Source organism: Plecotus auritus (genome assembly GCF_963455305.1).
Source record: "Plecotus auritus genome assembly, chromosome: 6".
In the NCBI taxonomy this organism is placed as follows: Eukaryota; Metazoa; Chordata; class Mammalia; order Chiroptera; family Vespertilionidae; genus Plecotus; species Plecotus auritus.
The window spans coordinates 153,586,700-153,600,291 of record NC_137773.1 but is presented as its reverse complement, the minus strand read 5'-3'; the positions used below and the strand labels follow the sequence as shown (position 1 = coordinate 153,600,291).

Here is a 13,592-nt window from a genome sequence, read left to right as displayed (position 1 = left end):
ACCTGGGCATGTGCCCTAACTAGGAATCGAACCAGCAACATTTTGGTGCATGGGATGATGCCCAACCAAATGAGCCACACCAGCCAGGACAAGGCATTTTAAATAACCAAGACTGGTACACTTAAAGAAATCCTAGCCAAGTATTTTTCTCATCTCCGATAGGCCATCTCTATATGATTAGATTTATTTCACTTAGTTTTTATAGAGTGATCCTTAAGGACGTATTTGAATATTAGGATTTTGCTTCTAGTCTTTTGAGAAACTTGCATTTTAGAAGACCATAGGTAAAACTACCTGTTGCTCCAGAGCAGCCTTTCAGAAGCTATCAGATATTCAAGCAGGGCTCAAAGGCAGAAGTTTTAATAATGGATTAAAACTCAATAAATGTGTGAAATAAACAGCTACATGGCAAGAATAAGAGGTCAAAATGCTGTCATTTTCTGTTATTCCGAAAAAGAGTGAGACTATATATTTCATTCTGCAACTTGAAAAATTATCAGTACATCTCGTTTGCAGTTAATTTAAATCTTTCATGGAGTGTTTGCACTCCTAATAGGTAAAGATTGAACCAAGACATTAGCCTGTCCTTCAGAGGTAACCAGTGCCCTGTACTCTTGAGTCCCAGCCACTGAAAGAGCTACAGCTACAGGCTACTGTTAACACCTTTTTTCAGTAAATGGAAGCCTTTGCTCTGTAGATGCCTTTCACATTTGGAGATCTGCTTGTAAGGGAGCACCTTACTCATGAGTCGTGAAAGAACACTGAGTGTTTTTTTGTGTTTCTTTTTTTTTTCCTGGAAGTGAATTGTAATTATTTTATAGTACCAAACTAAAAGGTGGCTCAAGTGACAGTGTTTTGTCTCATAAAATGTCAGGGTTGGTGTCAGCAGTGGTGTCAGAACTCCGAAAGATTCTCTCTTACCCTCTTGCCTTTGCACTCATGTCAGAGAATGGCTGCTGCTGCTTTACAAGATCACATCTAAAATTAGGAAGGAAGGAGGACTTTTCATTATCCAGAATAAAAATGTTTCCCAGAAGCCCTCTAGATTTCTTAGCATCTCATTGGTTAGAGCTGGACTGGTACTCACCTTGAAACCAATCACTGGCAAAGGAAAAGGAGTTATTGTGATTGACTTGGTCTAATGATTTCACCCCTTTGCTAGAGGCAGTCCACCCTCCCTGACCACATTGCCACCATAAGAGCTCTAAATAAATTGATCATTCTATTAGCAGGGCAGATAATGAGGTATGAGTAAGGCTGTGATTTTATATGAAGAATTTATATCCTGTTTAATCAACAAAAGCAATAGAAACCTTCTTTGTATCTATAGATATTTTTCTTTCTTGCCTATTACATTCTATAAACCATCCCAAAATTATATCTAGAAAGTGTGCTCTAAGATGGACATTTTCTATTTTATTATTACATATAATTACTAAAATGTTTAAATATCACTTTACAGCAACAAATGGTCATTCAGAATGCTTACGACTACTAATAGGAAATGCAGAACCACAGAATGCTGTAGACATTCAAGATGGAAATGGGCAGTAAGTTTTAATAATGTTCAAATTATTTTTAGGATGTTTGTTAATCTTTATGCTTTTGCCCCTATTTTAGTAAGCCTGTCATAATATGTAACTGAGTAACATAAAATATAGTTTTTTAAGTTACCTATGCTTTAAAGTTGTATCACGTTAAGGCGCATTTAGAAAACAGGCGTGTGCACTGTTTTTCATGGAGTGGAGTCCTAACTGGTAACACTGAACCTGTTCCTATTGTTGCTCAGGACTCCTCTGATGCTGTCTGTCCTCAATGGGCACACAGACTGTGTTTACTCATTGCTAAACAAAGGAGCAAACGTAGATGCCAAAGATAAGTGGGGAAGGACAGCATTGCATAGAGGGGTAAGCAAAAATAATCCCATTTCATTTCAAATTGTTCTTATAATCTCATTTTACCTAAACTGAACTAGGCTATGTTTATTTTTCTTCATTAAATTTTTACCAAATAATCTTTACTCTTTTCCTTCAGTATTGTTTTTGAATGCTAATTTATCACAACTATTTTCTTAAACATTTCTATCTTAACTTTTTCACCTTGAAACGTCATTATTTTTATTGAATTATAAGTTCCTCTTCCTGTTTTTCATACTATTTATATCATGATAAAGTTACTGCTTTAACTGACTCTTCAAGTCACTTCCAATAAAAATACTGAGTTATTAAAAAATGATAAATGCATTGATTGGTGAAAGGATATGAGGAATATGGACTTTAAAAATATGAATGTAAAAATTTTAATTAGCTATAATTGATATGTAATACCCAACATAATATATTCAACTATATGCAAACAATCTTTCTTTCAGGCAGTTACAGGCCATGAAGAATGTGTAGATGCATTGCTTCAACATGGTGCTAAGTGCTTATTTCGGGATAGTAGAGGGCGGACACCTATCCACTTGTCAGCTGCCTGTGGACACATTGGTGTTCTGGGAGCCCTTTTGCACTCAGCAGCATCTGTGGATGCAAATCCAGCCATAGCCGACAATCATGGATATACAGCACTTCACTGGGCTTGCTATAATGGTTAAGTATACAGATACAAACTTAAATTAAATGCCGGTTATGTGCCAAGCAGGGACAGCTAACTGTAGCATTTTGAGATTCCTGAAAATGACATATTTATAAGGAAGATTTAAAGTTTAAGATAAGTAGGAAGCCTAGGAAAAATCTACTATGTAGTCATAACGTACTCCAGCTCCTTGTGTTAAAGCCAAGACAGTAATAGTCAAAGATGTTTTGACATAAGCTATCACCAAGTTTGAAATTTTTCTGAGACCTTTGCTTCAAGTATTTGCATTTTAAGATAATTTTATAATATTATTTCCAATGTCTTTTATGTAGTATGCTTGTATTTTAATTATGTTCTTTCACTTTCTAAATGTACTTATTTTAGGGAAAAACTGACTAAGGTAGGAGAAACAATGAAAATGCATCGCATTCTAAACTGAAATTGTGTATTTTTGTGAGCATATTCTTAAGATCCTTACATCAATAGTACCATGTATGCTCAAAATTTTAAGGGAATAAAATTCTAGCAGATCATAGAAGTAGAAACTTTAGAAACTTTCATGGTTAAGTTAACTTAGATGCATGGTTAGAACAGACTTACCTTTAACTTTCAAGGGGCTAACAGTCTCAGTTAGTCCTTTTACAGGTAGGCTCATCAAAGGTTCTTAGAGAAGGATAAAGCTGTTTTTTAAGTTATAGATGGTTAAAATGGAGTTTGGCTTGTGAGTTTTCACTAATTAAAATAATATAAATAATGAAGCATATTGAGATGTATTAATTTTTTCCTTGTGTAGAGGCATATATTTGACCATCTTAGAAAACACTCAGGTACATTGTGTGCACTATAAACATAAATCGTGTCAGAGTTTGTGCTTACGCAGATTGGGGGGTGAATTTCAGTGTACTGGTAGCATTCTGATTAAGGTAAGCTGTGAGAGTGTACCTACAAAACTATTTCACAGTTCTAACAACTTTCCCTCAAAAGGTAGAGAAAATATAAATTTCCTCTTTATATAATGTTAACTTATGATGAAAGGAGAAATCTGAATCTTGCAACATTCTAGTTTGTTTTCATAAGCATCTTCTAGATACGATATTTTGGTTTTCATATTAACAATTCTTGTGTGAGAATTCTATTCTTTTGCTATGAGAAAGTTTTGGTCTCTTCCTGAGGATTGTTCTGTGATGACCATTGGTCATCCTTCAATTCTGAGTACTGATGGCACCATAAAAAAAAACTTAAATAATTAAATGGATTGCTAGTTGAAAAGTTTTGTCAGTTTCATTTTCTACTACCTCTGATCCTTAGCCAGCACAGTCTGGAATCCTATAAAACCTTTGGGTTTCAACATCTTTTTCCCTTTTCAACTTACTAAAGTTGGTATTTTATGAGTATAGTGACATAGCCAAAGATTAGTCCTAAGTCAAAGAAGTTACTATATTTTGCCATTGAAATTTGATTTGTTTTTATAATGTATCTTGAAGACATTTTACAAGTATAAGGAAAACCAAAAACGTAATATGGTAGTAAAACATCCACAGATGTGAAATTTATTTATTTAAGAAGTCTGAAGCAGACTTTTATTGCTTTTTTTTAATGTATCAGTGAGAATTAACATTGGAAGAACTACACAATAAGGTATTTTTCCTCGGATAAAGAACATTTAGTTATAAATAAATTGCTGTAACTGTTTTTTGGGGGAATTGCTGTCCATTATAATATTCAGGTCTTTATGCAGAACACTGTTTCCTTAAAGTTAGTTTCTACTCTATCACTACTGAATTTAGACTCTCTAAGCACTTGTGTACCAGTATAAGAGAAAATTTTGCATGAACTACTTGCCTGGTTGTCATTTAAAGATCATAACAGATGTGTCTAATTTCTAGACTGCAGCAAGATTGTGATGATTCTGAATCGAGCTGGAAGACATTAGTGTTGGCTATATGCAAGAAGGGACTATACAGACAGCCTCAAATTAATACCATATTTATAGCCAAAAGCCTATTTTGTAATTTGGCATTCTGAGAATAGAGTGTATGAAATGGTTTTACTTTGACTGGTAATTATTGTACAGCTGAAAAGAAAATTGGAAGCACTCCCCACTCCAACAGAACAGAAAACATTGTTTCCTTCAAAATTGAAATGGAATGGCGGCAAAGTTTTATAAAAGAACTGGTTATACATACTATGCTTTAAAGTTCAGATTTTCAATTTATGTAGTCATTTAATCACAGAACTTAAGAGAACTTACATTATCATGTTTCTCTTAAAAATTTATCAATTTTTATGAAACTGAGCATCCTCAGAATATTACTCAGAAATATGAAAAGTTCAGTTTTATCATTTCTTCATAAACTAAGGCACAAGTGATTATCATTTTATCATTTCTTCATAAACTAAGGCACTTGATATGACCCAGTACTAATGTATTTTAAAATAATAATATATTGCATATTAATAACATTTTTATGAAAAATAACTATTTACCAAATCAAACAACAAAAATTTAGTGAGAAGAGTGGAAATCTTTTTTAGTGGTTAGTTTAAGAAAAGACTAATTTGGAATCAACCCAGACTTCCCCAGACCAACCTTGAGAACTGGTATACCAGGAAAATAAGGTTCTTAAATCAATACTGGACAACTTTCCATGGTTAATGTTTTGTAATGAGTTAACATTTGGAGAGAAAGAATTAAAGTAGGGTTTCTCAACCTCAACACTGTTCACATTTTGGGCCAAATAATTCTTTGTTGTGAGAGACTGTCACATGCTGTGTAAGATATTCAGCAGCCTCCCTGGCTTCTACCACCCTAAATACCAGTAGCATCCCTTACCCCATCTCCAGGTGTGATAGCTAAATATATCTCCAGACATGAAGGGGCAAATAGCTCCAGGTGAGAACCATTGGATTAGAGAAGAGAACCAACACAGTTAAAAGTTTTCTAGAACTTTCTTTTCGTGGTAAAAAATGATTATAGGATAAAGAAAGTTGAACTGTTGTTTGAGCATGTTAGAGTAATTTAAAAAGAAAAATTTAGTATTACTGTGTTAGCCAGATATTAAGCCATGGAAATAAAGAGGCGATGGAAGAATATAATTTATTCCTAAATCAGATACCAGATGACTGATGAAATAAAAGAAGCAACATTTCATTTGCAGCAATTAGTACAGCAATTATGGTAATTTTACTAAAACCCTGGCTTTGAAAATTAAGTTAAGGTTTGGGTTTTTCCTTATTTTCAAAGTTGCTATTAAGTAAGAAAGAAGTTGCAGAACTAAACATCCCATTTATGTAAAAATTAAAAAGGAAGTATGTGTTAGTGTGCATGCAGTTGTATATGCCTACAGAGTTTCTGGAACTGTTAAGGTAACAGTGGCTACAATCTAGAGACTGAACTGGGAGAAATCTCCCCCCACACACTCTTAAGTACTTGCTGTGTCAGTAATAAACTCCAATAAAATTATCACAAGAAGCTACTGTACTTAGGTCTTGAGGTTGTACTTTGAATTCCAAAGCTCCTAAAAATGTGATGTTTAACAGGTTCAGTGGACTGTGTATTTTTAATCCATGTAAATTGTTGTCTTACTTGTGTGAGGATGTGTGGGTGAATGTGGGCACATTAGTATTTTGGGGAGATTTTAATATCTGATTCTCGCTTACTTATTTAGGTCACGAGACATGTGTAGAACTTCTTTTAGAACAGGACGTTTTCCAGAAGATAGAAGGAAATGCTTTCAGTCCATTGCATTGTGCTGTGTAAGTAAAAGCAGAATGAATCAAACATGGTTTGGCTAAGAAATACACCATAGCTGTGAGAGTGATCACCTCCTTACCTTACACAGGATAAATGACAACGAAGGTGCTGCTGAAATGCTAATTGATACATTGGGTGCCAGCATCGTGAATGCCACAGATTCAAAAGGAAGGTAAGGATTCAGCTCTGTAGGAAATTGTTTTACTTTTCATAGGAGAGAAAAAATAATTAGCTACAACATCAGTTAAATTATTAATTAAAAGTTGATTTTTATATTTGCAACTATGAAGTGCTATAAAATCTTAATTATGTTCTCATTGTAAAGGACATTTTTATTATGATTTTTTAGCCAGTCTTCTTTTTAAAACTTGTAATATGTAAAGATTTCCCCCTTTTTTTAAAGGGGTATGTTTGTTACCCAATGAATATTGTTAATAAAGTTAACATTTTTCTATATAGAAATAAAGGCTGCAAGAGAGTCCAACAGTTGTAATACATGGCAGTATGAGTCAGGATTGATTTATCTATACTAATAATAGAGGAATATGCAAATTGTCCAGGATGCTGTCACAGTAACAACTGAACAGCAGGCTGCATGGGGTGACCAGGCTGGCAGGGGGGGTTAGTAAGGGACGACCAACAACTGAACAGCAGGCTGTGTGGGGCAACCAGGCCAGCAGGGGGTGGGGGCGGGCAGTTGGGGGCGACCAGGCCGGCAGGGGGGGCAGTGAGGGATGACCAGGCTGGCGGGGGGGGGGGGCAGTTAGGGGCAACCAAGCCAGAAGTGGAGGGCAGTTGGGGACAACCAGGCCAGCGGGGGGGTGGGGGGGCGGCAGCAGTAAGGGGCGACCAGGCCAGCGTGGGGGGGGGGGGGCACTAAGGGGCAACAAGGCCAGCATGGAGGGGGGGCAATTGGGGGCAATCAGGCCGGCAGGCAGAGGCAGTTAGGGGTGATCAGGCTGGTGGGGGGGGGCAGTTAGGGGCGATCAGGCAGGCATGCAGGTGAGCAGTTAGGAGCCAGCAGTCCCAGATTGTGAGGGGGAAGTCCCAGATTGGAGAGAGTGCAGGCTGGGAAGAGGGGAAACCCCTCCCCTTGTGCACGAATTTCATGCACCGGGCCTCTAGTTTCAATATATCTTTTAATGCTATAACATTGTTTTAGCAATTTTATAATTTATTCTTATTTATATTAGTTTGGTTAAGGGTATTTTATGTTATCAGAAATACACATTTTTGTGGCAGAAGTTAGTAAATTCAGTCCTATTAGTATCTAGGCAATGCTTTTACAGCGTAATCTGTAAACCCTTGAAAATTACTTGTCATAAATTAAGCAATTTTTTTTTTTAGAGTATATGGCATATAGATTTAGTCAAGTCTCTCCACTTCTCTGCATTACAGAACTCCTCTCCATGCAGCTGCCTTTACAGACCATGTAGAGTGTTTACAGCTGTTGCTCAGCCATAATGCTCAAGTCAATTCTGTGGACTCTTCTGGGAAAACACCTCTCATGATGGCTGCAGAAAACGGACAAACAAACACAGTTGGTAAAGAAACTGGTTAAGGCTTTTATTATTCTAAATATTTATATTGCTTATATAGAACTTCAAATCTAAGCCCTCTGACACTAGTTCATAGAATTTTCCACTGGTTAGTTATCCTACCACTCCTGAGATTTAAAACCTTTTACCTGCTTACAACCCACATTTTTATTTAGAGCCCAAATGTTTTCATTCGCCCTTACTGAGTGAATAGTCTGTTCCCAGCGAGGCAGTATAAGATAAGGGTTCAGAAACTGGCTGGGGGGCCAGAGTAACCGAATGTGAGTCCTCGGTCTGCCAACTAAGTGACCTTATGCCTTCGTTTTTTAACGTATAAAGTGAGAAAAATAATAGTAACTACTTTATAGGGTTGTTGTGAGAGTTAAATAAGGTGTTATTATTTCAGAGCACTTAAAACAGTATTTGAAATTTAACACTCACAAAATATATGTTAGTTGCTGATGGTTAGGGTCTTTGACTTACACAACAGCAAGACGATATAGTCTGTATGTTGTATATTAAAATATACAATATTTTTCTTGCACTTACGTTTTTGCTAGCGGTATGTTTTTGCTTTGTATCTTCATTTCTCTACAGTGAGTTAGTAGTGATCTAAGGTATATGTTCATAAACATAAGAATTGATGCAATTTTTCCTCCCAGAGATGCTGGTTAGCAGTGCTAGTGCAGATCTGACTTTACAAGACAACAGTAAAAACACCGCCCTCCATTTGGCTTGCAGCAAGGTATGTACACATTTTAAGGATATGTTTTCATTGTTAATATCAACAGTGGCATTTAAAATTTTTCCATTTCACTAAAATGAACAGAGCCAGGGACCAAACCTCTCAAATGATCATTTGCAACAGATTTCTTGAAAAAAAGTCCTGACATGTTAGGCAATATGGTGTATGAAAGTCTCCAGTAAGCCAAACAAGTTTTAGAGCACAAGCCTAAACATTATTATCTTTCTTTAATCTTTCTAATCTTAAATATTCTTATCCTCTCCCCCAACCTCATTCCATCAACACTTTTGGACAAATTCATGGCATATGTATTATATGGACCACGGTTGGAGTGTATTGAGTGAATTAATTTATATTTAATAGTACCCAAATTTTTAAGAGTTATTTTCCATAATTTTAGGGTCATGAAACTAGTGCCTTGTTAATACTGGAAAAGATAACAGATAGAAACCTCATCAATGCAACCAATGCAGCCTTGCAAACGTAAGTATTTTGTGTCTAGTATAAACCTTGTGACCTATCATTGTAAATGGGGTATTTTTCTAACATGGGACCATTGGAATCACAATCAGCTTATAATTGACAAAACTCATTTCTATAATCATAACAATTAAAAGGTATATTACTAAAAAAGCTTTTGAACTTGAAACTTCATTATTGAAAGTAATGTTTTTCCTTAATTCACTTTTATGGAAGAAAGTAATACTATTCTGTGTGTTTTATGGAAACCCCCTAGAATAATACATTATTCAACACCAGCATTAAATGAGGTAAAAAGTTTTTATGTGTCTATAAGCTAAAGAGATTTCAGAAAGAATCAAGTTCTTAATGTGAGCAGCCAGCCTCTAGGTGACTGCTTAGATCTTAAGTGGTTATCTCCCATTGTCCTCTCCCAATTCCCATTGGCTATTCTACTCTGAGGCTTGGTATAGAGGAAAATCCATGATACCCATTCCCATTCGCATAGCAGTTAGATCCTTTGAGGGTCCAAAAATTAGTCATGGAATCTGTAAACTATTTTCAAGGCGTATTGGAATTCGTGCTATTGCAATTTATGGTTTTTATTGTATAGTCTGTTATACCTGTTTGCCAACCTCATTTCTTAAAGCAACAACTTAAAATGCAATTTAATTGGTAAAATCTTTTTAAACATTAGTCTTAGAAGGAAACTAACAAAAGGGTTTAGTGAAGACAAGGTACTTGCTAACATGACCGAGTGCTGAGCTTATGCATATTGTCGAGGTGTGACAGTACACGACACGTGGGGTCTGCTGTCCCTCACACCCATCTTTATTGCTGCTGGGACTGGGTGCCTCGAGTTTATAATGTGTGTGTTGTTTGTGTGCACAAGTGCGTGGGCATGCACATATATACATGTACAATTCTTTCCTCCCTCCCCCCTCCTCCACCCAGACCTCTGCATGTTGCTGCCCGAAATGGGCTAACAATGGTGGTTCAGGAACTTTTGGGCAAAGGAGCAAGTGTGCTTGCAGTAGATGAAAACGGTAAGTAGATTCTACATTTTCTTTACTTAACCTATATCTTACTAGGAGCTTTTATCTTTTGATAATCCGTATTTGAAGTAAACTGGGATATTTTTTATTGGTCAAAGAGGAGAGCTGAAATTAATATTGAATGGTAGTTACTTTTGGCAAAGGAAATAAGGGCAAGACAAACAAGGAAAGTTCATCTAACAGATTAGCTGAATTTTACATATCCATCTATTAAACCAGAATTAGTGTTTATTAACTTTGGTTTGGTATTATCATCTTTTTTAACTTAGTATTGAAAAATTTTATTTTGTCAACAAATATTTATCAAGGCTCTTACTTCATTGCCAGGTTCTTACCAAAAACTAATATTCCCACTTATGCACTAGATTGTGTCCCTTTTGCCTACTTGAGACTATCACTTTAGCAAAAAACCTATAATAAAGATTTTTTTTGTTGGAATCTTCCTAGATTATTCTTATCATATATAAATGTTATTTATCTGATCTTAAAAAAAAATCTGTTCAGCCAGCATGGCTCAGTGGTTGATTGTCGACCTGTGAACCAGGAGATTGCAGTTCGATTCCAAGTCAGGCACATGCCCAGGTTGTGGGCTTGATCCCTAGTAGGGGAAGTGCCGTAGGCAGCCGATCAATGATTCTCTCTCATCATTGATGTTTCTAACTCTCTCTCCCTCTCCCTTCCTCTCTGAAGTCAATAAAAAAATTTTTTTTATCTTTCATTAATGCCACTACTCATACCAGCTACTGCCATATATCTCTGTCCCTCTTTGCAGCAGAATTACTCAAGTTGGCTGTCCTCTGTTTCCAGTTCTTCTCTTCTTTCATTCTTTCTTAAATCTGCTGCAGTCAAGATCACCAATGATCCTCATAATGTTGAGAATCAGTTGTTAGTTCTCATTTAACTTGATATATATCAAGTTTTAACTGGGGATGTGAAAGTTGCAGTCTTGCATAGCAAGTGTCCAATATTTTCCCCGAATAATCTTCATGTTTTCTTTTATGCTGCTTATTGCTAATTGGATAAATTGGTGCAGATCACTTTAGGACAGGATAAGAGGGAGAGTCATAGTGAGTATCTGTGATTTGATTACAGTTCCCTTATTTAGGTGAACCCAGTCTCCATTCACACGTACTACTTCCTTGAATTGATAATGGGTTAAGGGTTTGTAATTCACTATTTGGGTGGTTAGATTAATTAACCAAACTCATTGGAACTGAAAATTGTTTTTTATTCTTTTTTTTTTTTTTTATTGAGGTATACTTGACATGCAAGTATATGTTCTTTCTCTGATAAACTTCCTTCATTTGTCTTTCAGGCCTCCAGACTTGCTTGGTTTTCCTCCTGTGTTACTAATTATTCTTAATTTATTTCACAACCTCTCTCCCTCTTCTGCACAACTCTTTAATTTTGGTAGGCTCTAGGACTCAGTCCTTGGTTCTTTTTACTTTCCCTACCTACATTTGCTCCTTCGGTGATCTTATTTAGTACCTTGGTCCTAAATACTACCTGTGCTGAGATGTCCTAAATTTATATCTCCAGCCCAGACTTCTCCTGATCTCCATATTCAGAGATCCAGCGGCCTAATTGACAGTACCACATGGAGGTCTAATAAACAACTCAAACATGACATGTCCATATCTGAACTGCAGATCCTTTTCTCTCCTCCCCCTGCTGTCCTGATCTCAGTTGATGACAATTTCCATCCTTATAGTTGCTCAGAGCAATAACCTGGAGTATTCCTTAACTCCTCTCTCTCTCTCTCTCTCTCTCTCTCTCTCTCTCTCTCTCTCTCTCTCTCTTTCTCTCACCCAATGTACAATCCATCAACAAAGTATGTCCATGCTCACTTTTATCTTCTCTAATCCTACCACTCTGGCCTGGATCCTTTTAAAAAGTGTGAGAAGATATTCCTCCAAATCTCAGTTTCCTTATAATCCTTATTAGAGGCCTGGTGCACGAAATTCATGCACGCGGAGGGGGGGGGGCGTTCCCTCAGCCCAGCCTGCATCCTCTCCAATCCGGGACCTCTTGGGGTATGTCCGACTGCTGGCAGTCGAACATCACTCTCACATCCTGGACCACTGGCTCCTAATCACTCAACTGCCTGCCTGCCTGGTCACCCCTAACTGCCCCCTGCTGCCGGCCAGGTCACCCCTAACTGTTCCCCCTGCCGGTCTGGTCACCCCACCTGCCTCCCCCTGCTGGCCTAGTCGCCCCTCACTGCCCCCCTGCCAGCCTAGTCGCCCCAACTGCCCCCCCTGCAGGCCTTGTCACCCCTAACTGCCCCCCTCTGCCAGCCTGGTTGCCCTCAACTGCCCCCCTTGTGCTGGCCTGGTTGCCCCTAACTGCCCTCCCCCCCCCCCCCCGCGCTGGCCTGGTCGCCACCAACTGCCCCCCCACCCCCCGCCAGCCTGGTCGCCCCTCACGGCCCTCCCCATTGGCCTGGTCACCCCATGCAGCTTGCTGTTCAGTTGTTTGGTCATCCTTCACTAACCCCCCTGCTGGCCTGGTTGCCCCACACAGCCTGCTGTTCATTCGTTTGGTCATCCCTCACCCCCCTGCCAGCCTGGTCGTAGGCAGCCATCTTGAGAGGGCATGAGGGTTAATTTGCATATTACTTCTTTATTATATAGGATAATGATCTGCAAGGCCCTACATGATTGGTTTGCTACTCTGTTCCTCTCTGATCTTATCTCCGGCTCTTCCTTCTCTGCATTCTGCCATGCCAGCCTCTTCTCCCCATGGATGTATAGGGGTCATGATCTTTGTACTGGCTGTTTCCTCTGCCTGGAACACTCTGTCCCTAAGCAGTCTTTGGCTGAATCCTTCACCTGTTTCAGATCTTAGCTCAAATGTCATCTCAATGAAGCCTATCATGACTACCCTATTTATACTACACCTGCTGCATACCCCCACCACAGCTTTCTCAGTCCTCAGTCTTATTTCTGCAGAGCTTATCTTCTAACAGCGATTTTCAACTGGTGTGCCCCAAGAATATTTAAAACATGCAATACTTGACTATTTAGTCAGGGGCACTGACCTCTTTTCCCTTAGATCCATGGTCGGCAAACTGCGGCTCGCGAGCCACATGCGCCTCTTTGGCCCCTTGAGTATGGCTCTTCCACAAAATACCACGGCCTGGGCAAGTCTATTTTGAAGAAGTGGCGTTAGAAGAAGTTTAAGTTTAAAAAATTTGGCTCTCAAAAGAAATTTCAATCGTTGTACTGTTGATATTCGGCTCTGTTGACTAATGAGTTTGCCGACCACTGCCTTAGATTGTCAAATAAAAAAGTGACAACAGCCAACACAACAATAGCCATTCAGTGTGAATGAATGAAAATTATAACTATAGTTTCTTGTCAGATCAGCAAAAATATATTTTTTTGGTGTGCCATAGAATTTTAGTAATTCATTTGTGTGTGCCTTGAGATGAAAAAGGTTGAAAATTGCCCTGGCCGGTTTGG

The 13,592-nt window shown here is 38.0% G+C and overlaps 1 protein-coding gene across 7 annotated transcripts in view; it reads left to right on the top strand.

Moving 5' to 3' along the window:
• Positions 1–13,592, top strand: part of ANKRD28 (ankyrin repeat domain 28) — a 141,849-nt gene that overhangs the window by 124,415 nt on the left and 3,842 nt on the right. For all 7 annotated transcript variants that reach the window (XR_013960873.1, XM_080673699.1, XM_080673696.1 and 4 more), the window contains 9 exons: positions 1,463–1,550; positions 1,790–1,907; positions 2,372–2,591; positions 6,246–6,333; positions 6,420–6,503; positions 7,730–7,875; positions 8,532–8,614; positions 9,015–9,097; positions 10,028–10,119. Coding sequence is in view for 6 of the 7 variants with exons in the window: in XM_080673699.1 (XP_080529825.1) it covers positions 1,463–1,550; positions 1,790–1,907; positions 2,372–2,591; positions 6,246–6,333; positions 6,420–6,503; positions 7,730–7,875; positions 8,532–8,614; positions 9,015–9,097; positions 10,028–10,119 (1,002 nt within the window). In the remaining variant the exon portion in view is untranslated. The remainder of the gene's footprint in view (positions 1–1,462; positions 1,551–1,789; positions 1,908–2,371; positions 2,592–6,245; positions 6,334–6,419; positions 6,504–7,729; positions 7,876–8,531; positions 8,615–9,014; positions 9,098–10,027; positions 10,120–13,592) is intronic.